Raw genomic sequence first — 25,431 nt, 5'->3', positions numbered from 1 at the left:
TACTCAGGCTGACCTCTGGCCTGGTGCCACCTGTTATAACGTAATGTTGATGTAGTGATGCGATATGAGATCAACTTCCTGCACGGCTCGATCTACTCTGTGCAGCTTGACGCAGCTTCTGTCAAAAATAGACTACGCGTGTATTTTTAGCAGAGTAGAGCGTAAATCGCTCTGAAATGCATCTGGTGGAATCCCAAGCATTGACTAGAGTGGCCGCGATTGGCTCAAGCAGCTATTCACTTAATGAGCCATTTGTTTGAGTTTTAATAAGCTATAGTGGACACATTGTACTCCTCACAATAGCAAACTCATGGGATGTACTGTATTTAATTATTTTCTCTCAGCAATTCTCACTCCACTTATGCCCATACACTCAGACAAGTTGTGCCTACAGACAATAACATGGTCATGTACTGTATACTAATGCCTCGCAGGGCCTATCATTCATCTCTTTCAAGTTTACACCACTGTAATTAATGCTACAGACAACTAATGTTCCACAGGAGGGTGACATGAACCCTTTACAGTAAAAATGAATTATGCTCATGCTCCAATACACAAACCAGTGTAGGTGTATGTGTAGGTGTGTAACTTGATGAGGCTGATATGAATGCATACATACAGTTTGTGGGAATGTATGCATGCATGTGTGATTGATTGGTAAGAATGATGTGATGTGACATGCAGTGGGACCCTGGGGCTGAGGTTTTAATTAACTGGTAGGAGAGGAGCTGGCTGGTCTGGCTATCACAATATATCACCATGTCTGGTCCACAATGACTCAACAGCTCAAACACACGCACACACACACACACACACACACACACACACACACACACACACACACACACACACACACACACACACACACACACACACACACACACACACACACACACACACACACACACACACACACACACACACACACACACACACACACACACACACACACAAGCCATCTGGCTATAGTGGTGTGCAGCTAACTTGGGAGTGATTTTACTGTCTCTCTTTTTGCCTCAAAGCATTGCAAAGTTGTTAATTCTTATCATTGTGCAGACTGTTGTCAATATGCACCAAATGTGCCAAAGTCAAAATTTGCAAACATCTTTCAAAAACAGACACGAAAAGAAAGATGTTAAGACTCAGTTCAGTGACAGTGTGAAAATAAGAAGCTTTTAGAGTCAAATATGACAGCGAGCAGGTTATTTCTTGGTAATTTCCTGTATGTTTATTTACTTTTATCTGTAAGCACGGACACACACACACACACACACACACACACACACACACACACACACACACACACACACACACACACACACACACACACACACACACACACACACACACACACAATACAGCAAAGGAAAGCATGACCTTCCATCGATTATACATTTATTCCTTAACCAGAAATCCAATCGAATTGAACACGAACACGAACACACACAGACACACACACACAAACAAAAAACTGCGGGGAGGCGAACAGCCGTACAGCAGCTCCCTGTATTGATTACAGCAAGATTAGTGTTTTGTTTTGTTGATGTTTTGTTAATCGTGAAGATTTATATTCACAGCACTTCTCACTGTCGTAGTGACTACACTAAATTAATAAAGGTCTATGATTGAAGAAGACGCCTACTAGAGTCCATCTGTATGGTGATCAATACCCTTTCACTTTTCTTCTGTTCATTATGAATAGGCTTTGGCTGTCCGGTTTACAAACTTTAAGCCATTTCTGCAGTAGAAAACTTATCAATAGTTGGCAGGAAATGCAAAACCATCACAAAGCAAGAAAAAAAGAGAAACTTGGAGTTTGATGTGTTCACTACATCCCCCTCTGGAAAATGTACTTCATCATTTTCCACTACAGTCACTTTCTTGTCTCTCTTTTCATCTTCATCCATCTCATCTAGAGAGGGCTGCACAGATGCAGGCTCTTTTTTCGCTGGGGGAGGTACCTGAGGGCAAGAACCTCATAGCAGATGCCAACCTTAGCACATTCAGGCTAGCCATGAGACAGCTGGTCTCTTAGAAAGATAATAAAAAGCACAGAAGCCAACATTATTTCCATCCTAAAACCAGAACAAGTCATGCTGTCCACAATGTTGACACGTTAGCATGTTTGGTTTGGTAGATTTTTCTGGATTGATGAAAATGTGTAAGTATTTGATCTTGTTACCACCATTTTGATGTGAATTTGACACCTGTTCATGCTTCATGCAAATTGAGTTCATAAAATGTTTTGTAAGAAACAAGCCACTTTAGACCTGTTAAATTAAATTTACAGGCATCATACAAAAATATGTTGTTAAAAGACTGCATGTTGACATGCAAATGTCCATTGTAGGTACCTACACTACAGTACCATAAAAAATAATTAATAATACCCAGCACATGCATTTTGGCCACATGCATGAGTTAATATGTGAACCTTCACCTGCTGTTCTCCAACTCTTTGCATTGCTTAGCCACAACTGAACTCACAACCAGGACTATGAATACAAACTGGAATTCATTTAGATTAGGTCTATTTTAAATCATCGAGTGACTTTCAACACCCAGGATGCCGTCTGACTCATTGGGTTACAATGCAAACAAAAATCGATTTGGGAGCAGGTGATAAAAGTCACAATGAAAAGTGTAAGCACAGCATCCAGTTATGGCGCTTGGGAGGACTCTGCCCCCACATCCAACCCCTGGCCCACAGGAAATAAACTTGCCAGCTTTATTGTGTTAATCTAAATCCTCTATAAAGTCTTTGTGGGAATATGATGTTTTGGGCAGCACAGCACAGCATAGTGGTTGCACTACTTTATGTCTCAATGAATGAATCAAATCAATCATTTGTCCTGTCTCTCTGTTTGCTTTCAAACTGCTGCAGGTGTTAGTATTCATGTAGGCACCAGAGGTAACGACGCAGAATAAAGGCCCACAGTCTAAACAGACAGTTTGCCTTGTTTGTCGATTTTTGTCTCCTTCACATTGTTGGTATGTTTTAATGACAAAATGCTGTTTAGGTTCACAAAGTTAAATAGAAGAACTTGGTATTGTGAAAAGAAGAGGCGTGTCACGGTGTTCAAGCACACAGACACCAAAACAACCTCTCTCTGGCACACACACACACACACACACACACACACACACACACACACACACACACACACACACAGTATTCCCTTCAAACTGCTCCAGGCTTTGACTCCTTTGGCCTCAGGGTACAGTGGGACCTCCAGAGGACAAACTCTGTCATATTCTTTCTAACTTTCTTGCCCTCCCAGTTTCTATGCCTTTCTCTCTCACACACATACACACACATACGCTTTCTGGGGACTTCTAGCACTGACTCTTTTGAGGACATTGCTAAGAGGACAAGAACTTGAAAGCAGCCCAGTTTCTAAGACTTGCATGCTAATGGACATGCGCACATTCTCTGGGACAAAATATCTTCATTACTTCTTCTGCTTTCACCTTGTCCTTTTTCCCCCCTAAATATTCTTATCATGTCTCTCAAGTATATACTTGTCAACTCTTCATCTCTTATGTCTCTATAACCTTCCCTCTTCCTCTTCTTTGTTCTCACTCATCTAGTTCCCAATCTCTCTATACGTTCCTTTCTTCATCTCTCTCACTATCTCTCACATTTCCCTCTCTTGGTCTCTCCAAGTATCTTGACGTTGACCATTAGCCACATCACCCGACAGTATTCTATATAAATACATCTAAAATATACCCGTAGTACACAGAATGAATACAAACGAGATGGTTGGTTGAGCATACCTGAAAAAAGTTGTGGTTATGTGTCAGTGGAGTATTAAACCTAAACAACTCTTTGCCTTCACTCCTTTTAACTACCACGTGTGGTTTAAGCACCCTGCGTGGTAGCCCCTGCCATCAGTGTATGAATGTGTGTGAATGGGTGAATGAGACATGTAGTGTAACAGCGCTTTGAGTGGTCATAACGACTAGAAAAGCGCTATATAAGTACAGTCCATTTATCATTCCTCTAAATGATCCGTTTGCAATTTTCTTCTACTTGATGTACCTCCTCTGAGCTATGTTTAATTCCCCCAATATTCCACTGCATCCCAAGACATGTTATACTCCAAAGATTCCATAACTGGTGGTAAACCAGTGTTGCAAATTATGATTTAGGTACTAAATGTTATATTGTATGTAGAACTGTACCCACATTGGAATACTTAAATTCTTAAATAAGATCATACTTTGTAGATCCCAATAACATGGTGAACTCACCTACAGTATTTCTCTATAATGCATCTCAGCTGGAATCACTGTGTTTTTATCATAACTGCTATGAATTACAGTTGGCAGTTTTTGAAACCACTTTACTTTAATCCTATTAAATGGAAACCTTTTCTCCCCAACACTGATCCCACTGTCACCACACACACTCATACATAGAAAAATACATGCCTACAAGACAGCAGACAGCCAGGCCGCATGCAGGGCATCACACATGTGTGATCCTGCATGCACGCACGCGCACGCACACACACACACACACACACACACACACACACACACACACACACACACACACACACACACACACACACACACACACACACACACACACACACACACACACACACATTAAGAAATAGCCTGTCAGGCTTGATGAATGCAAATACACTTTTTCCAGCTATTCCTGTTGAATTGAAAAAGCAGAGACCATAATCCCACATAAATGCATACTTATACTGACTTCACACACACACACAGACACACATAGACACACACAAACACACATACACACACACAAACACACACACACACACACACACACACACACTCTCTTTCTCTCTCCTTCAGAATAATTATAGGCACCAAAGTCAAAAGGAGTGCCAAAGCAAATGAAGCACACACACACACAATGAAAGTTTTCTGTAATGAGTTCAGGGTAACTTCAGTACAGAGTGGAGCCCTTCAGCACTGATTAGACATAAACACATGAGCATTGAAGATGGGAACTAACAAGAAAACACATTTTTTTAGACTAATAAGGCAACAATAAACACATCAACAAATGCCAATGATGCAGTATCCATCACACTGTTTTGACCTGTAATTACAACGTTCTGCTGGGCAAATCATTGTCATTTAGAAAATGCCAAAAGCAGCAGCAGGATGCAGAATAAATCCACGTTTAAAATGTGATCAGAGCTGTGTGACTAAGAAGTGATGGAATAGTGACATGGATAAACAAACAAAGAAACCTACTTCGGACATACAAAATACTATCATTGGGGATTATCATGCTATTGAAGTCATAAACAAAGATTTTAAAAAAAGATCATGCATGTGGAATAGCCATCAGGACACCTGATGGCTATTCCACCTCTGGGAAGACCTTCAACAGCATGTATTCATAAGCTAATTTCTCCTCTGTTCTTTCTCCACACCTTACATTTTAGAATCAGTCTCTCTTTTTATCTTTCTCTGTATTTTGTCTGTGTTTCTCTCTCACTTTCTTTCTATCACACACACACTCTCTCTAATTTTCTCTCTCTGTCTGCCTCCTTGGCACAGTTTGGTTGGTTCTTATCTATTCTCACCACTATCTGGTGTTGGGGGAAGATAAGCATGCATTTGCATGTTTAATGAACCAAACACCCCCGATACCCCTCAGCATGAGGACACACACATATACACGACTGTGCACACATGCACATGTACATACACATACACTGCTGCTGTTGGCCCTGCAGGCCTCCGTCTCCTTGCCGCTGACATGGAGTCACCAGATGCTGACTCCTACAGGAATAAACATGGCCTATCTATCCACCTTCACATCTACAGCTGGAGTGACTTTATTTAGTGTTGCCACATCATTTCAAAACAAAAAGGAAATTATAAAACATAATGAAAAAACATCTCAAATCAAGCTGGAACTATTTTTTATTCTTAACAGGGAATCCACAATGGCCAATTATCTTCCCACATTAAAATTGTATGTCTGTATCAAAATTTAGGGACACTTTACTTCTTTTTTACACAGTAAAGGGTACTGTATAGCCTCGGTTCACTGTCTCACAGAGTGTAAATGAAACCATGGTAAAAAAAAACATGCTGCATATTGAAGCTAAAATGTTCACACAGAAGAAATTAGCAGAAGCAGTGAATGATGACAACCTTTTCTACGACTGCACAAGCATGATATTGTATTACATGCATAGAAAGCTTTTCGCCATTGGAACACAAGACTGGATCCAATCAGATTCACAATCCTCAAGAGCCTCGCTCATTCCCTTATTTGAGACTATTTTTTTCACTCTCCTTTCATGTAGTTCTATTACACCTGCTGCTGCCGCCATGGGCTACTGTTGACACCTGTTTGACAGCAAGATATGATTTGTCCTAAACAAGAAAACTGTTGTAAAAGTAAGATACTGACCTTCCTTCACAATGAAAGAGGTCAGTTGAAAAGAAACAGGCTCTCATGTTTACCACAAGGAAGAACAACAAGCTGAAAAATCAACTGCTTACAGCTACCCATCAAAATGGCAAACTGAAATGAGCAAAGACAAGTGGCACCCCTTTTTGTTTCACATTTTGCACATTGTTTCTTTAAGCTAGGCCGCAAGGATTGGCAGAGGACTGTTCTGGCCACAGTTCAAGAAACCAGCCATCGACTGGACAAGCAAGACTTAGGCGTGCAGTATATTTGGTATACACTGGCTGTACTTAAGTGTCCCAGAGCAACAATCAATCCCTAAATCCCTTCCCACATTCAAGTGTTACTCTGTAGCTGACACTGACTTCCAAGTCCTCGTTAAAGATGGGATAACAGTGCATTTATCAATCAGCAACATAATTAAAATATTGTTTCTTTAATCAGTGTACTATCAAGGGAGGGATATGGATTATTCTGTCATTAAGTCTGCATGTCTTTACAGGAACAAGCAAGCATGTAGATAAGCAATATTAATTGAAATAATAGCTAACTTGGAAGCTGTAAGTAGGGTTCCTCCATATACAGTATAGTGAAATGTGTCATGAATTTTTTTTTAAATGCACTTGCTGAAATTCGAAAAAGCCAAGACGTAATTTAGGAATAAAGACGGATAGATATGGGGGAGAGATGAAACAACACAGAGAGAGGCGGACAGAAAGATAGACAGTGGGGACGACAGCGGTGTGAGAGATGTTGCCACCTGCCACCATTTTTCTCCTCTCCTCTTGGAAATGCATCATCAGTCATTAAGGGGGGAGCATGACTGGCGGTTTCATCATCATTCAAACAGACAAACACACACACACACACCCGCTCACACGGGCCCAAACACAAGACGTATTTTAAGGTATAATGCAGCAGCCTATAATTTGAGTTCCCTCTATGCAGCATTTTGCTGAGCTTATAAAACCGCCTGCAGCTAATGGTGTGATGGATCCCTCTATTATCACCCAACGCAGGAGACGAGAGTGGGGTATAGTGAGATAAAGGAATGTAATTGGATAGTATTTTAGCCGTGGCAAAAGCAGGACGGTGGTCAGGGACAGAAAGAGAGCACAGAAAAAGCTGTTAAATGATAACCGCATGATGAAGTCTAAAAGCTGTCTGAATGTGACGGACATGTCCAATAAATTAAATCGCATATAAAACACAAATCACTTCTATGTGTACTGTGCGCCTGTAAACTTGTTTCAAACTCATGTGATGCAATATTGTAGTGCATAAATGATTTGAATATAATAAGATTATACAGTGCATCAACATTTTGTAATATGATTACAGAACTATGCATTATGACACTTTCAGTCAACCTTGAACAAAGCAAAATTATGACTAATTTAAAGCATTCATTTCTTACAGAAAATGTGTAGACAGTGTATTCTAATTTATATTTTAAAACACTGATCTCAAAGGTTTTGAAAACAGGAAGAGAAGAGACGAAAGCAGAGAGGGAGAAAGAAAAGAAATTCAAGGAGATGAGGGGAGAGGCAGAAGAGAAGAAAAATGGTGTGCATTCGGGAAATGGTCTCTCATATAGCACTTTCATCCAAAGCACTTTACAATTTGCCTCTCATTCATCCATTCGCACACACATCGGCAGCAAGCTACCATGCGAGTCCCTGGCTTAACCGTCGGGAGCAAGTTGGAGTTCAGTGTCTTGCTCAAAGACACATGTCCCTCAAGTCAGAGCTGAACTAGCACCCTAAACAATTTCTTGCACTGTTGAGGAAATGCGTGCGGATGTGTGTGGGTGTGTTCGTACACGAGGCACAAAGAGTGGCGCTGGTCCCTGCTGGTGTCCAACTAAATGTCACAGCTTGATTAGAATAGTCCTAGGCTCTGGGATTGGGCACAGACGCGCAGCAGGGCAAGTGTGTGTGTGGTGACTCATTGCTTTTGTTCACTCTCTCTCTTGCCCTCTTTCTCACACACACTTAGAAGAGCAGCTTTACCTTTCTCTGACCTACCCGAGGGGTCTTGGGGCAGATGTGTAAGTCTGAACAATACAATCAGAAAGCTGTTACTGCCTCAGGACATGAACTTTCTCTGTCTCTCTCTGTCTCTCTCTCTCTCTCTCTCTCTCTCTGTCTCTCTCTCTCTCTCTCTCCTCTCTCTCTCTCTCTCTCTCTGTCTCTCTCTCTCTCTCTCTCTCTCTCTCTCTCTCTCTCTCTCTCTCTCTCTCTCTCTCTCTCTCTCTGTCTCTCTCTCTGTCTGTCTCTCTCTGTCTCTCTCTCTCTCTCTCTCTCTCTCTGTCTCTCTCTCTCTGTCTCTCTCTGTCTCTCTCTCTCTCTCTCTCTCTCTCTCTCCCTCTCTCTATTTTATTAATGATAGATAATATACTGTATGTAATTACACTGTTGAGGGAAAACAACTTTTAATGCTGGCACACTAAACATTTGTGGTGTTACTTTGTAGATACTGCACTACATTTGGCAGTAATAGCAGCATTACCATTGTGCTAGTTTTGTCACACAGACCTGGCAACCCTCTTTCTCTCTCCCTCTCTCTCCTTCCCTCTTCCTTCCTATTTCATACACGCACATTTCTATCTCTCAATTTCTATCTCTGTATATCAATTCAGTATGTAACCATGACACTGATGTTAGATACATATGGCATTGTATACAAATGCTGAATAACAGCAATGTAAATTCTGTGTGTGTGTGAATGCAATGGCCTTTGTGTGTATTAGTGCGCGTGATTATCACACACGTGCACACACATTGATATCCAGTACTGTACAGACTATACTGCAGGTTAGTAAAAAGAGAGAGAGGGTTCTGTTTATAGGTACAGTGATAATACATTGAACCAAAATAATAATAATAAAGAATGTAATAAATGAGAATGAAAAATAGATAGATGGGTAGATTAAGAGAAATAGTGAGAGAAAATGAAACAATGAAAACATACGTAGAAGAGATACAGAGAGAGAGAGAGAGAGAGAGGGCAGGAAAAAATGAAAAATAATAAATCAATGAACCTATTCTGTGGCTGCCACTGGGTAATGAAAGCTATTTATTAGCCATTTCTCTTGCCCTGTCCTTTCTTTTTCTCTCTCTCTCCCCTTCTGTCCCTCGTTCTTTCTACGTCCCCCTCCCTCCCGCCTCCAGCATTGATACTCCCCCATCTCTCTTCACTAAATGCTAACAATTCCATTAAGCACAACAAAACACTCATTTAGAGGTCACACTTGTTTCGCTCAACTTCCTTTGTCATCTGTATACTAACTGAGGGGCTGCGTACCTCGGCTTCAATTCCTGTTATCTGACATGACCTTTCCAGTTAAAATAATTGGTGAATTATAATACTCTCTGTGTTACTCCCTTTTCTTCTTTTTAATGACCCGAGTTTACTACAACTGCATTGTGTCTTTTACTCACTATCTGTTATAAAGTATAACTGATTGCTATAATATCCACATTTCCTCATCTATCATTTCATATATGCATAAAAACTCCATAACACTAGCCACAAGGCATCAAGCTGGTACCCTGTTTGTTTGTAGGCACTGGAATATGACAACAACATAATTAAATTTAGCCAGTGAATCCATAAGCTTACGTGACATCTCATATATGGCCTTGATAATCTATTGCCCCGAGCCACGATTAGCTTAGTAGCGAGCTTCACATCATTTCCTCAACAGTTCATGGCCAGTGCTTTACTGCACTAATAACGCATCTTAAAATGCCTAGCGAGGGAACCGCGAGGCAGACACACGCTCAGGGGCCTTTAATGATCTGAATCTGTCGAGGAACTGTACATTAATCTGCACATATGAAAAAACGCTGTGCAATCTGTTGGTGTCTGTGACAATGTATGCATTAAGAACTGCACTTTAATTTATGGGTGTTTTATTTCACTGTTAATTAAAAAACACTTAACCTAACATAAAGTATAACAAACATAAAGTTCAGAATAAAGTTTTAACTAAAATAGGTTATTATGGGGTAGTCAAAAACTGGGAAACTGACATTGTTGACATAAAGGCTCAATAAGAAGTTTTACACTATACTTCTCTGCAATGTAAAAGCTACTCAAGCAGTATCAACAACCTGCATGTCTCCCTATGTTTACTTCAAAGCCCTGTAGAATAAATTAACTCTTTATTCAGCTATAGTATACATTATAAACTTCAAACAACATCTTTACAGTATTTGGTGCTGCATCACTGTTTGACTTGGGATCACTGTAACGGTGAAAAACAGATGAATACTAACTGAAATCATCCACCATAAATTCATTACATACCCCTTTAAAATAGCACTGAGGGCTTGAGCTGCACAGCCAGTCAGGCAAAAAAGACAGCAGGAGCAAATGTTTCCCACTGGCTGCCACTTACCACTAATGTTAGAGAAATGATAAATTAGTCGCGGCATGGCGTTTGGAGTCTACGTGTTTGCATGTATGTGTGTGTGTGTGTGTGTGTGTGTGTGCGCGCCAGTTTGTGTTTCCTTCTTGTAAAGTGTTGTGTCGCATGCCAACAGTTCACAGTGTGAACAGATGTTAGTCAGTAATGCCCTGGGTTGCTGCACCACAGTCAGGCATTTTTTAGGGTCCTCAGCTCTGAGGAGGAGTCCATGGAGATGCCTGAATTGCTTTATCGAGCGGAACACAACTAAGGACATGCAGGCTCACAGCAGCTGCCAAGAACACACACAGACAGGCAGACACAGCACTCGCTCCAAGCATGTGCAATACAAAAACCCACAAACAGAGGGGATACAAAAACCCACACATTTGGAATGATAATACACACACACACACACACACACACACACACACACACACACACACACACACACACACACACACACACACACACACACACACACCTACAGGGTACCAGGTAGCATGTATGCTTAAGTTCACTTTCACCCTGACAAGCTTCTAACAGAGTAATGGACCCACAGCAGAGTGACTGTGATGGCTGCAGCTTACAGGCCACAGGAAACCTTGTCTGAGAGAATATGCTCTCATAAAAGAAGAAACCAAACTTTAAAAGAGAACATAACTGTAAGTTTATCATGAAATGACATAAAATAGTATAGCATATATAAAAGAGACTTTTCTGTCTATTTACCTGTCTACCTTTTTACTCCCAGTGCTTCCTTCATTACCCTGTGCTTTATTATAACACCTATTCACTCAGAGCCAACCACTAGACTCTATATTTAGCCGCTGCCTGTCACTGAGACCCTGATGAAGGAGAGGAAAATGAGTGGTGATGTTGGAGACCATGGGAAAGGTTAGCGCTGTCTCTCTGAATAGCATCAGACTCTCTCTGATCATTCACAGTTATATTGCAGACACAAATATCTATACTTAGGCTTGGGGAAAGAAAAAAAACAGGGCGTGTTGGAAACTGCATAAAGGATAATGTCAATCATAATAGAAAAACAAAACAAAACAAAAAAGGGCACACCATAGACTGTACATATAGATGGGTAGCAAGGTGTGAAGTCATTCATTGGTTTGCATTTGAGCTAGTTTAAAGCTCAGAGTTGCCGCTTATAGTCTGTGCCATCTTTTCCCGTTTGGAGCCAGAACTTCCCATATAGGGAGTCTGAGAAACATGTTAATTTACCAGGAACACTGAGCAGTGCAGACATGTGCTGACATTAGCAAACTAACACCATAGGTATCATCATCAAGTAACATTAAACTCAGTGAAATATTGTGAAAACAGTTTGACTCAGTGCGAGTCCTGTAGCCTGCAAGAGCAGCAGGTGAGCCAGCTGTCATCACAGTTGTCAATCAACACCCACACAGCAGAACTCAAAGCTGCAATTCATTTTTACATCTTATTAACAGAGCAATCATTTCAAAGATGACGACCAGCAAACTTATTAGAGGGCCCAAATTTAGGGAATGAGACAATAATGACTTGCTGAAAAAATGCATTGACTAGGTATTTCATTAGAGAAGTTGACGCTTTTTGTATGGGAGTCTATTTGAGTCAAATACTTTTTGCCACCAGAACACAGCAGCCGTCATTGGTATTACACTTCATCACTGGCTTCAATTTCAAGCTGTAGTTGATGCCCCTTGGGGAAAACGTAGAGGTGATCTATCACATGTGTATGTATAAGCACAGAAAAGGAGACAAATGCACATCACACGTTTTAGTTGACACGCATTGACACATTAAAGCGAACACAGGAATGACTGTGGACCGAGTGGCATATTGTGAGCTGTCAGCAGACAAAAGCTTAGCTAAGCCAATCCTCTATATCAGATGTGATAATCAGAGGATGATGCAACTGTGATTTGCAGCAAACTTGACAGCAGACAAACACACACACAAACACACACACACACACACACACACACACACACACACACACACACACACAGACACACACACACACAAACACAGGCATGCAGACATTCTCAAAAGCATAAAGCAAATGCAACCAAACAGTTGTACAAAGTTCAGATAAAACTACAGTGAACATGTTTAACATGTATGTTGAGGGAAAGAAGACATCAAATGATGTTTCCAGTTAGAAAAAATAGCAAATTATTTCATTATATGAAAGTGACACACCTTGTGCTGCTGAAAAAATACTCAAGTCCAGACAACCTTTCTGGATGGCTCTATTAAGACAGAGTCTCGGTTCCTTGCATTCTTAGCTGCATCATTCAAAAATATTGACTAACCTGTCCAAAATCATGAGAATAATATATGGGAGTTATGTTTGGAGTGGATTTTGCCTTAATGGCCTCACATCAGACTAAGGAAAACAAATCACAGGGTCAAGAGTAACAAGTGGAGTAGTTTGACGGATGAGCTGAAATGATCTCCTAACTTTGGAAAATCAATGAAAATACATCACATATTATGGAAGGCTCCTAATTTGGGATTTGGCCTTGAAATCTAGACTTAGCTTTAAGGGTTATATGGTTTATTTAGAGGTCAACTTGTTTAACTAGAAACAAATTCATCTTAGTTTACATTTATTAACATAAAACACTAACAGTGACATTATTGGCATGTCATGTTAGCCACCTACAAATACACCAAAGTTTTGTTTGGATATCTGACACAGCAAGCAGCATCAATAAGAAAATTAAAAAATCACACCAGGACACGAGAATAAATAAATAAAAATAAAAACATGTTAACTTCTGGCAAATCACCTGGTCAGGATAGCTTTACAGCAGAGTTTTTCAAAGTTATTATTTAAAAGTTATTACTATAGGAATGAGAATCCATGTGGTTGTGAACGATTCAGACCATTCAGACAGATTTCAAGAGATCTATAAAACTTCCTACTGCCCCAAATCCTTCTAAGCAGGGTCATTTCAATGGCCCCAAGAGTGTTTGAGCTAGCTAGGTATTTTATTTCCTCATCAACTGAGCAAAATTATGGGGGGAAAAACCTTTGAGCCCCTTCTAAAAAAAAAATCTGATGTAGAAATATGGTCCTCTTTCTTTTTTCTTTTTTCAAATTTTATTATTCAAAGGTCTTGTATTTGGCCAATACAGTTCCTAATGCTCTAAAAATAGCCTGGGAATGGGACCTGAGCCTTTCATTAAGTGTACAGGAGGGGAAGGGGATTTGTTGAAACTCTCAGAAAATGTCAAGGGATATTGGAATTATGCTTATCCAATTCAACATTCTCCACAAATTTACTGATCATCTTCTCAACTTCACAGACTAGGCTTCAAGGAAAGGAAATGTGTCAGGCCCCAGACTAAGAGGGCACTTTATTCTATGCCCTATGGGAGTGCCTGGTGATCCAAAAAAATTTGAAACAGGACCACAAATGAATCACAGAAATTTCTGAGGATTTTGATTTTGAACCAAGGCTATATGTATACTGGGGGATCCTCCACAAGTTGCCCATTACAGTGTGCCTGGCTTTTGACTTGCATCATGGTTGGTACACAGGTTTTAATAAGGGGATGGAAGTCACCAGGGAACCCTGTCCTTTCAGTAGAGGTCTACTGAAATTGGTAAAGTACCCTCTTATAAGCAAATGTCCTATAGAAACATTGATGAGTGGAACAAATATATTAGAAACGGGGAAAATGTACCCTGCTTAGATTGGTAGCACAATAGGCCCATATTTTAACTGGAATGTACCAGTAGGAATACCTAAGACCTAAGAGTTTCGTTGTGTTTGTTATTTACATTTTTGTCTGTACTGTGTTAAAATTTGAACTTTAATAACATAAATAAAATAAAATGAAAACGTGTCTAGCTTGCAGATGCATGATAACAGTGACAGTACTCAAAGTGTTCTCATTTTTGCATCTCATACTGTATGTCTCTTTCTTCAAGTGTAGGTTTGTGGAAACATTTTTAAACAATAGTTTATTTCCTGTACAGGAGATGCAGTAGAGAAGATAAAAGATGTAATGCTTGCATAATATATATGGCAATTTCCACAAGGATTTTAAACATGATAAATAAAACATATCGCTGTATATGTATACATATGTATATACAGTATTTCCTTATAATGATTTCACCTGTGCCTATCTACTGTAAAGGTTAACAACTCAATTACTTTCTTTAAAATGAAATTGTTTTTGATGTTGATGCTATTTTAGGAATTCCTATCCGGGTATATTAACAAATAATGGAGCTGCAACACAAACTCAGGGAGGAATCATCTAAAGTTTCAACAAAAACTGTCATCTGAGACTCAGTTGGAGCATACAGAATGAATTGGAAAAGTTCTAAAGTGTATTTTCTTTCCAGACGTGCTCTGTTTCCCAGCCCCCCCTCAGGGTTGTGTTCTTATGCAATAAGCTGCCTGAGGGAGTCAGAGGGATGCTGAATTTATATGAACCTGACTCTTTGACATGACAGCAAAATTCATGCAAAAACAAAAACATACACACAAATGCACGCATAGTCGCGGACAACACCCCAAAACTGATATGAGGAGTAAATAATTTATCCCGACTTTCCACCAAACTTTACTTTTACTCTGGATTTTTATTTACAGGGAGGCAAAGTGTAAATCAAAGAGAATGTGAGAGGACAGTGATTTAGTGAGTGGGGAGACAAATATTGAGCTCTAGGTTTGAGCTGTTAGCATAAAATTCAAAATTAGCATGCAAGTCACAGACATACATATCTCCCTCCCCCCTCAACTTTACTCATACTTTCTGTTAAGAGCTCTCTTTGCCTCATCTGAAAATAATTTTGGCAGCAGAAAGGTCACTTATAATTGGGGAACGTAACAAAGTAGTGTATCGGGGCCGTGGCTAATATGCTAATTAAAGCCATAATGTGAGGAAAGGGCTTCCAGAAAGCATAATACTGACGTTTGACCCAAGTCCTCACTGCAAAGCAAAGTTTCCACAAGGATTTTTTCTGACCATGTATATGTGTGGGTGAAGGTGCGTACTGTCACAGCCTCAGCAATGTTGTCAAGGGTTGGTTCCAATGTGATAGCAAGCCCTCTGTCACTGCCACAGTGTGTGTGTGTATGTGTGTGTGTGTGTGTGTGTGTGTGTGTGTGTGTGTGTGTGTGTGTGTGTGTGTGTGTGTGTGTGTGTGTGTGTGTGTGTGTCAGTGTGTGAATGTGTGCATGTTCTTGTTATCATACTTTTTCTATGTTGTGTTGTGCGTCTGTCTGCACAGTATGTGTATACTGAAAGCTCAGTGTTGTTTTACCCTATGTAATGCCATTGATGTATGTGTGTGCGTGTGTGTGTGTGCGCGCCTGTGTGTGAGTGTGTTTATCTGTGTGTGTGATGTTGCCTGCAACCTTAGGGTTGTCCTAATCCATCCTGCTGATAAATGCACCCCACAGCAGGGGGAACACTGTTCTTTTCCAGTAACATCACTCTAAAGATCTGAGGAGAAAAAACCCTGCATGTGTATGCTGTAGTGTTTGTATGTGTGTGTGTGTGTGTACTTGTGTAGGTTGAGGGTATATAATGGTGCAGTCAGCGCTGGTGTCATGAAGGACTCAGAACCTGTTCAATCATGTTGTAAGTTTACTCATATACTCGTGCCTGTGTCGCACAAAGACACTCACATACACACAAAACCAATTTTTTTATAAAGCTGGTGAAATTATAACCCCCTCACATGTACACGTGTTTTACCTGGCAGTGTTTAAAGGTGCAGTGTGCAGGATTTAGTGGCATCAAGCAGTGAATTTGCAAATTGAACAAACAGAAACCCCCACCCAACTTCCAAACATGTAGGAGAATCTACGAATCTTGCGAAATTTCAAAAAGTGTCAAAGGCCCTTTCAAGAGCCAGTGTTTGGTTTGTCTGTTCTAGGCTAGTGTAGAAACATGACGGTACAACATGGCGGAGTGAATACAAAGTGGAGAAAACAAAAACACAATGATTCTGATTCTTTCAGGTGATCATGCACTAATTAAAACATACTTGTGAATATTACATTCAATTTCTGCTCAGTTCATTCTGCTAAATGCCACGCAGATGCAAATACACAGACACAAATACACATTAACACAACCAAATTATTTCCACACACGAAAGATGGGGACAGTCTGTGTTACCTGATCTCTCTCACACACACAAACACACACACACACACACACAAACACACACACACACACACACACACACACAAACACACACACAAACACACACACACACACACGGTTTGCATGTTACCTGATGCTGCTCATGCTGCCTGCCTCTGATCCCAGCTTGCATCTCTCCAGCTGGGTGGCGACAATTTGACGCTCAGCCTCAAGTTCCCTGGTCAGGCGCTCAAACTGAAGCTCCTGAGGAAACAGAGAAAGACAACGTATGTGTGAGACTGGGAGACGTGAAGCATTGTTAGCTGCAGGTCATGGAGAGAGTTTGCGGCTGGAAGACAGCTATGCGACAGTAGAAATTAAACGTCACCATTAACATTAATGTGACTGACAGGTGAGAAAAGGTTTGAGGTGGAGTGACTGGTTGAGAGTGTTCTAAATTCATGAGCAAAAAAGCCTTTTAATCCTATCCGATGTGTTGCGTGGGAGGGCTGTCACTGGAGCACTCCTCCTGAAACTAGGCTAAAAACTGTAAATGTGTATAATGGAGATATTAGTGGGATTCCTTCATGAAATGTTGCTTTTTTTATTCCCAGATAAATGTATTTGTTATTCCCAGATTACTTTTTTTCTGTATCATTAAAAAAAAAAGGTATTCACTTTTGAAAATTGGCACACTACAGCATATATCACAACATATCAGCAATTTCAGATTTAATATAAATAAGGTATTGAAGTAAAAAACAAAACAAAAAACAAAAAAAACTGCATGATGAATTAGATGTTAGATGTAAGGGTGAAGAATAATACAGACCACAAAGCAATAGAACCAAGTTAACCAAGTGAACCAAGCTCAACTTTGCCATAACACAGTGAAATAAAACAATGTCTAATGCAAATTACTTCTCAGCGTGAACATTGTAATTCGACTGTATGCTCCTTGTTAACATGGAGGAAAAAAGACATAGATGATTTTATATGTGGCTACAGTTTCCTTTTAGGTTACACTCATGCTAAGACTCACTGGGACTGGTGGGAGCTGCTTGCTTAAGGCAGCATGGATGGTCGATTCTGGGAGGAGGAACTCTGACTCCATGAAAGCATCACACTCTCCAAACCCTGTTTGTGTATGTATGTGCTGATGCATTAGTTATTTAAGTGGCTTACTGACAGTACTATATCAGTAATCTAGCTATGAGCCAGACAGATGAGATTTCAAACCCAAAATCATTATGTGTAAGTTTGTGCAAACATGTGTGTGTATGTGTTTGCATGTTGCATTCAAGTTAATCTTGGCCACATGGAAGCGGATCAATAGTGCAGTCGACTCCGCCCCACTGACGATATTGTGTATGTACGACTGAGTGCATTTTGTGAGAGACAGAGAGAGCAAGAGAGAATGTGTGTGTGTGTGTGTGTGTGTGTATGTGTGAGTCGTAGAGAGAGTGTATGCTGGTTTGATTGGTTTTCTCAAAGCCATTTGAAGCTCTGAATGAGTTGATCCCCAGTCGCTATCTCAAGTCTCCAACCTCAATCAACTCTCCTCCCCAACACTACAGAGCACAATGCAATTCATCTCCCTCACTCTCTCACCCCTTTTTCACGCACGCTTACAGAAACCACTTGCTCATAAATATGCACACTCTTTCTTTGCCTGCCTTCCTCATACACACAAACACACATTTATATTATTGCTCTCTCGGCCTTTTCTCTCTCGCTCTCTCTCACAGACACACACACACACACATACACTTAAGTGCCAAAAGCAAGCCCCCAACATATATATGTAATAGTAGTAGTTCATTGATCTCTCAGTAGGAAATTCCTTTATCTAGGAGGCATTACCACACACTTTATGATATATGAAAAGCCCCAGTGCAGAGCTCATCTGCTGTGAGTTCACATAGAAACTGTTAATAAGTGAAACTTGTGCCATTATGCAGTACTACTACAAATGCACTCTCTTCTCATTCTTTTCTCATTTTTTTCCCCATTCACTCAATACTCCTGGCTTTCCTCCATTCATATCTCTACCTCCTGTCAGCAATTGCTCTCTAGAGATTTCTTGCAGTACTTGCGACGAGATAAATCTCATGCATGTGAAAAACAAAGTAGCAGGTTCAGCCACCCCTATGATTTGCAAAGCGAGGTGACGCTGGGAATTTGTGCAGGGTCTATTAACCCTCTGGATCTGTAATTCTAAATTACAGCTTTGTTTTACACTGAGGTGCCTCGCTTCAAAGCCCTGCTCTGCTCCCCACTGCAGACTGCTTTGTCACCTTGTTTGCCATAGCTGCAAATGTTTTAAATCCTCAAGGTGTAAAAATGCAAATCCCTGCACCTAAAGTAGCATTATGCTAATTGATTATATATAATGCCTCAAAAGTAAAGAATCTTAAATGCCTTCTAAGGTAACATAGTAATGTCTGAATGCCAAAACAGGGAAAACCTGTTAAGTATCGGGGTGAAATTTGTTAAATTATGCATAACCCTTTGTCACTTTGTCTCATATTGTATTTATTCAAATCCCTTTGCCTAAGGAAGAGGTATGGCGATATGTTATATAAATAATGCGTATGGGACAGCTACCCACAAAGACTTTCATGAATTGGCCGAGGAATAATAACAATATTTCTACCAGAGAAATGAGTCTAACTGTCTTGTCCAATTACATGCTGCTGTGCATTTTGATTAGCTGAAACTACAAGACAATAAAGACCACATTTGAAGTTACCATACCTAATGTAGGAACAGAGGAAGTTGCCTGCAGTTATTTAGAAACGTTGTACTGCAGTTTTGTTTTTCATCTATAATTATGGATGCTAGAAGATCCTCCAGAGAGATTTTTTTTAACACACACAAAAATGTAATTTATGTAATTTGGAAACCTACACTTCATTTTATGTATTATACTGAGAGCACCAATGTACTCCACTGTGTTGTTAACAGCAGTTAATTCAGATATAAATTGCAGCTGAGACACACTGCCAGAACAGGCAGCTACACTTGTTAAAAGTGTGACACTGTCATAATTGCTACACCTAAGAAATAAAAAAATTAAAAAAAAGATTGACAACTTATTTTGAATTGTGTTTTTAGCACAGCACACATCTGCCAGCTCAATAACATTTGACTCGCTAAAAGCTTACTCGCTTACCAAAAGTCTGGAAATCATGACGGGCAGTAAATTCAACCTGACACAAACAGATGGATGGAAAGAAATTCATGTTGTACTGGCAATGTAAGGAAATATTCTAACACAGTGTGACTGGATTGGCTGTTTCCTGCAATAAAGTGAGAGCTCCTTTTCAATGACAAACCTAACATAAATTTAACAAGAATGGAAAAGCGAGGCATATACAAGTAAATACACTTGACATGCCAAAATGAACCATTAGAATAAAAGAGGTGTGAATTATAGGAAATATTGACACACACAAAGATGGAAAGATGTATTACAAACCATCTGTGGCACATAGTTGCTAAAATCCTTAGTACTTGGACTAACATCTTTAAGATTTGATACTTGTAGCAGTAAATTAGGAAACAAACTGTTTTTTTCTGCCATACTGTACATTCAAGGAAACCAACCAAGCTGTATCCCTGCTGGAGGCAAGTCTCTGCCATACATCAAAATGTTACCTTAATGTCAGATCCCACTAAGAATAATATAACAGTGCTGATAATGGATCAACATACAACTAGCATCACTGTATGAACTTAATTATGCGATCGCATCAACATTCAAGTCAAAGGATATGACTTGTCACAGCAGCTATATCATTCTGTGTTTTATGAAAATCCCGTTGCTCTGCTGAATGCATAGTTGAAACCTAATTACTAAACAATTTGTTTTGTGTGTATATTTTACCTTGATACAGGCATGAACCAAAGTTCAAAAGATCCAAAAACTGATGAGTGGGGAGTTTCAGCTGGCACTCCTTGTGCTTCGTCTGTGTGTTTCTATCATAATGCACAAGGTGTAGGATTCCACTATGTTGTGTATGTGTTGAGTGTGCGTGTGTGGCACTGCCTCCCTCTCAGGAATGAATAGGAGACGGGAAGCAGCAGCCGCAGTCAGCCACAAAGGTCTCTATGGCAACTGTAAAACCCCAATCCCCCCCCCCCCACCCAGCATTATAAATGAGGCCCTGACTCCTCCCACACACAGTTCCTACCCTTTAACATAGTACCTGTGTGCTCCTCAACTGCCATCACAGAGGTGTGTGCATATGTTTTGCAGTCTTTCCCCTATAAAAGCAGATGGTGGTGGCCGTGGGCTAGTCACAAGTGCTTTTGGAGTGAAAGAATGTATATTCAATCTAAATATAGTGTACTCAGTGTGGATGCTGACGTTGATTCACAGCAGCATCACTATCAACATACAGTAAAACTTCCTGCAATATTTCCCACTTACATAATCCACCAAAATGCATTTCACAATGCTTTTCTTAAAGTTAACTGAATAGTAGATATCTACACACTGTTTGGTTCCAACATCATTCGTTCTGGTTACTGAAGGGTGACAAAACTACTCAGGTCAATTTTTTTAAACGTGTTGTCATTATTTTTTAGTTATTAGTTATTTTCCAGTGGTGTGGTCAGTCACTGTCTCCCAAAAGTCAACATCAAACAGTGAAAACAATTTACCAACACCTGGAGGGATATGACAGGTCTCCTACAGGTACATGGCAAGTAACTGCCCTTCATTTTAGTTTCATTTCCAATTTTATTTTCAAGAACATTTCGTTGCAAGGAAAGACAATTGGAGAGCTGCACAACAACAAAAACTGTGTTACAGCCTTGTGCATTTTCAACTCTTGCTTTCTATATTACTATGAACATGGCCGCCCTTTAAACTTCATCTGCCACACCCTCTACATTCATTTCACCGTCTTCCTGGCCTGATGCTGCTGTTCCGGTGGCTCTCTCCCTGTATGGGTGTTTGCGTGAGTGGAGACAGGTGTGCTGGAGTCAGGGCAGAGCCACACCAGGTGCACCTCATCTCTGTATTCAAGCCTTTACAAAGGCTCTGTCACTTCCACCCTGTGAGACTGTAGACTAGGCTGCCTGTCAGTTTGCTATGTTTTGAGCCAAAGTATTTACCAGTTTTTGCTATTCAGCATTCTCTTCTTGTTGTTTGTTCTCCAGAACTCATCCCGTTCTCTGTTTCACTTTCACTGACTCTGGTCCCTGGTTCCTGGCCCATATTCTCTCGTCAGCCCTACTTCTCTTCCACGCCAAGCCTCAGCCACAGTTTCCCAGTTAACCAGCCCAAGCTTCCCAATGTCCGCATTCCCTTTCCACAGACTTTTCAATGAATAATTTGTTTCTATCATATCCATGTCTCCTCGCTTTTGAGGGTCTGCACTTGGGTTTACCTGCTTGGTCCCACGCAACACAAGATCTAAACGTTAGAGAGCTCGTGCATACGCTGACACACACAGATATAGAGACAAATAAACACTTCGGAGCACGAACAGATTGCACATATCGCAGCAATGAGCATGTGCCATCCCTCATTTTGTTTCACCGCTGTTAATATGTGAACTAACAGCAGTATAGTTCTTTCTCCGTTTAAGCTAAATTGTCCTGCCTGCCACCATAAAGCCACTGTGTGCTGTCTCTGTGTGACTGTCTGTGTGTGTCTAGAGATAAGGCCCAATCATTATAAAGTGGCCTATGGGCAGCTATTAACAGTGCTGTTTTTGGATGGGAGACAAAAGGCTATCAAACAGAGCTATGACCTTCTATTTGAGAAGTAACACTCTCTCTCTCTCCCTCTCTCATTCTTTCTCTTCCCTTCCTCAATCAGCGGAGAGGAATGAAAATTGTGAGATGAGATGAGTGGAATGAAGGAGTGGGAAGGGGATGTGTGAATGGGAGCTGGTAAAAAGGTCACTCTCCTCTGCTCTGTCACTCCCATGCATATTAAACATCGCCCACACAGCACCCCTGTTCTTCCCTTCTAAGCTTGCAGCTGTGGTTCACATTGCCTAGGTATGGTTCAAATTTAGCCGAGATACATTTCTGCCCCCACCTCTCTCCCCCCAACTCTGCTGGTCCTGTCACTTTAACGAGTGTGAAAAGTCATCCATAAGTCAGAAAAGAAGCAGCACAGAGGGAGGGTGTAAGAACTGGAGGACAGGAGAGAGTAGAGGGCGAAAGTAAGTGAGGAGGACAGACAGGAGAGTAAGATGTCCGTTGATGACAGTCACATGAGATGATGCCCGGGGGAGAGATACCTGATCAACTCCCCCTGAATGTGCGTGTGTGTGCAAGAAAGAGAGAAAGAGAAAAGAGGACGTGTTAATGACTTTTTCTCCAACAATGTGGGTATTGTATGTCTGAGTGTGAACTGTGGGGTTTACGGTTACCTGCCATGGGGCATGTCTGTGAGTCTACTTGTATTTCCATCTTTGTGAGAACCAAAACCAGGATATAGATTTCTGAATGAGGACTTTTTTGTGAAGTCAGTAATATTAGGCTTGACTGGAGGGGTAATTATTATATATTGCAATATACATCCTGTTTTTGTATGACTGGTTATGATTACAGATGATGATAAAAGTGAATGGAGAAAATACTTGGAAAAAGCTGCATTGCTAAAACATAGTTTGACAAGGCAAGCATCAGTCAAATAATCAGTAATCAAATAATTCAGTAAAATAATCAAAGAGGTTGTTAACAAACAGTTTGGCCATATAACCTACCACTTTATTTTGAGATCAAATTAAATATGATCACACTGAAATGTCGCTAATAATACTTTAATGCATAGAAAACCTGTTTTCTATTCCTAATAAGTCTAGCTTACCTGTGGCTTGTTTAAACCAGACTATCTTTGTGTGACTTTCCAGATCAGATTTCTTTTTCTACGATCTCAGCAATTACTCTAGGGAGCACAGTGTTATTAAAACTCATAGAAATGATGGCCAAATAAGACCCAGGTCATAAACATTAATCATCATTTAAAATAAGAGCTGAAGTTGGACTATGTAGTTAGTAAAAGTTAATACTAACTTTAGAAACACAGGAAGGAACATATGCTGATTGTAGGTTCATATGGATAGAATAAAGGAAACATGTGTTTTGTATGCATGCATGACTGTTCTTGGCTTGATCGTGTATCACTGTACATGTGTGCATCAGTGTGTAGGTGTGTACGCAGGTGGGACAGCCATCTGGCAAACATCTGTGATACTTGACAAAGAAACATTACGCAGCTCGATCTGGATTCATTCTGAATCAGCTTTGCTCAATAACACCTATCTTTTTCCACAACACATGACACATGATTACTTTTGTACCCATGTGTACAAGTCCTTCCTATCTCAGTGATGACTGGCCTTTTTCTGTAACAGCCCGCTTCTAACAAAATTTAATTTATATTAGCAGCAGTACCTGAGGGGCGTTCTTTAATGTGATTATGGGTACAACGGTAATGTAATGGACAGCACATCAGTATCGACAATAACACTAGCAGTGTTTCCCTCTGTTTTATTTTTTCAGAATTTTGAGCACCACAGCTAGAATTTTATACAATCATTAGTATCAATGGGCTACTAATGATGTTAACTCGCACACTGTGCAAGCACAATAACACCCTACGTTATCATGGAATTGTTTTGAGTCACTGACTAGTGCACAAAATCCAAGAATCCTTCCTTTCCTTTTTTCAAATGACAATTACGAGAAAGGTAATGTTATAAGAATAGTGTAGCTCTGCTGTGTGTAATGTGGTGGTTAAGCGAGCAGAGTGAGTGACAGAAGAGTGACTGTGAATGCGAGCAGACAAGGGGAAAAGGATAGCAACAAGTTGTCAATCTGGCAGTAAATGTCCAATACAGACTACAGTGTGTCAGTTAATAAATGCTGCAACTTCTCAAGACAAAGAAAAGTCTTGTCTGTTGTTTTCCCAGCTGCTGGAAAAGTGAAGGCCTGGTCAGACTTGCTTAAGGTGGACTGACCTTTAAGATGGATCACCTATTCTTATTTTATTGTCAATCCCAGCAGGTCTGCTCTTACTGTAAACAGAGAATCAAGAAATGTCTGCCTCAACAAGCCCCCTGCACCCCTGCTTCAGAGTAACTGAAGCATAAACATACTGTAGTGCTTTTTTCTTTCTTTAAAGTAAACGTTGTTCATATAAAAGAGTCAGAACAAGTGCTATGGTATAAAAGTGGTTTATATAAAAAGCAACACACACCAAACTATTGAAATTTACATAATGTCCCTGTTGTGGCTTTATAGAACCAATTAAAAATGCAAATGGTCTTCATAATTTCATTGGCTATACAAAACACCATCATCAGCATAGTCTGTTCCTACTGACTCAGTCTGTACATAAAAGAATAGGGGCAGGCACTTCTTTTCAATGACCCCCAACCCACATATTTTATGGGACTGGACCTTTGACAATATAACAAGACTGTTTTTGTCGGAGTTGTATCAATTGATG

General features: G+C 40.3%; 1 protein-coding gene across 1 annotated transcript in view; it reads right to left on the bottom strand.

The window, feature by feature from the left end:
* Positions 1–25,431, bottom strand: part of ctnnd2a (catenin (cadherin-associated protein), delta 2a) — a 218,703-nt gene that overhangs the window by 147,331 nt on the left and 45,941 nt on the right. The window contains exon 2 of the mRNA XM_062441201.1: positions 17,104–17,216. Coding sequence (XP_062297185.1) covers positions 17,104–17,216 — 113 coding nt within the window. The remainder of the gene's footprint in view (positions 1–17,103; positions 17,217–25,431) is intronic.

This window comes from Scomber scombrus, chromosome 20 (assembly GCF_963691925.1).
Source record: "Scomber scombrus chromosome 20, fScoSco1.1, whole genome shotgun sequence".
In the NCBI taxonomy this organism is placed as follows: domain Eukaryota; kingdom Metazoa; phylum Chordata; class Actinopteri; order Scombriformes; family Scombridae; genus Scomber; species Scomber scombrus.
The sequence above is the reverse complement of the archived record's forward strand: the minus strand, read 5'-3'. Positions and strand labels throughout refer to the sequence as shown.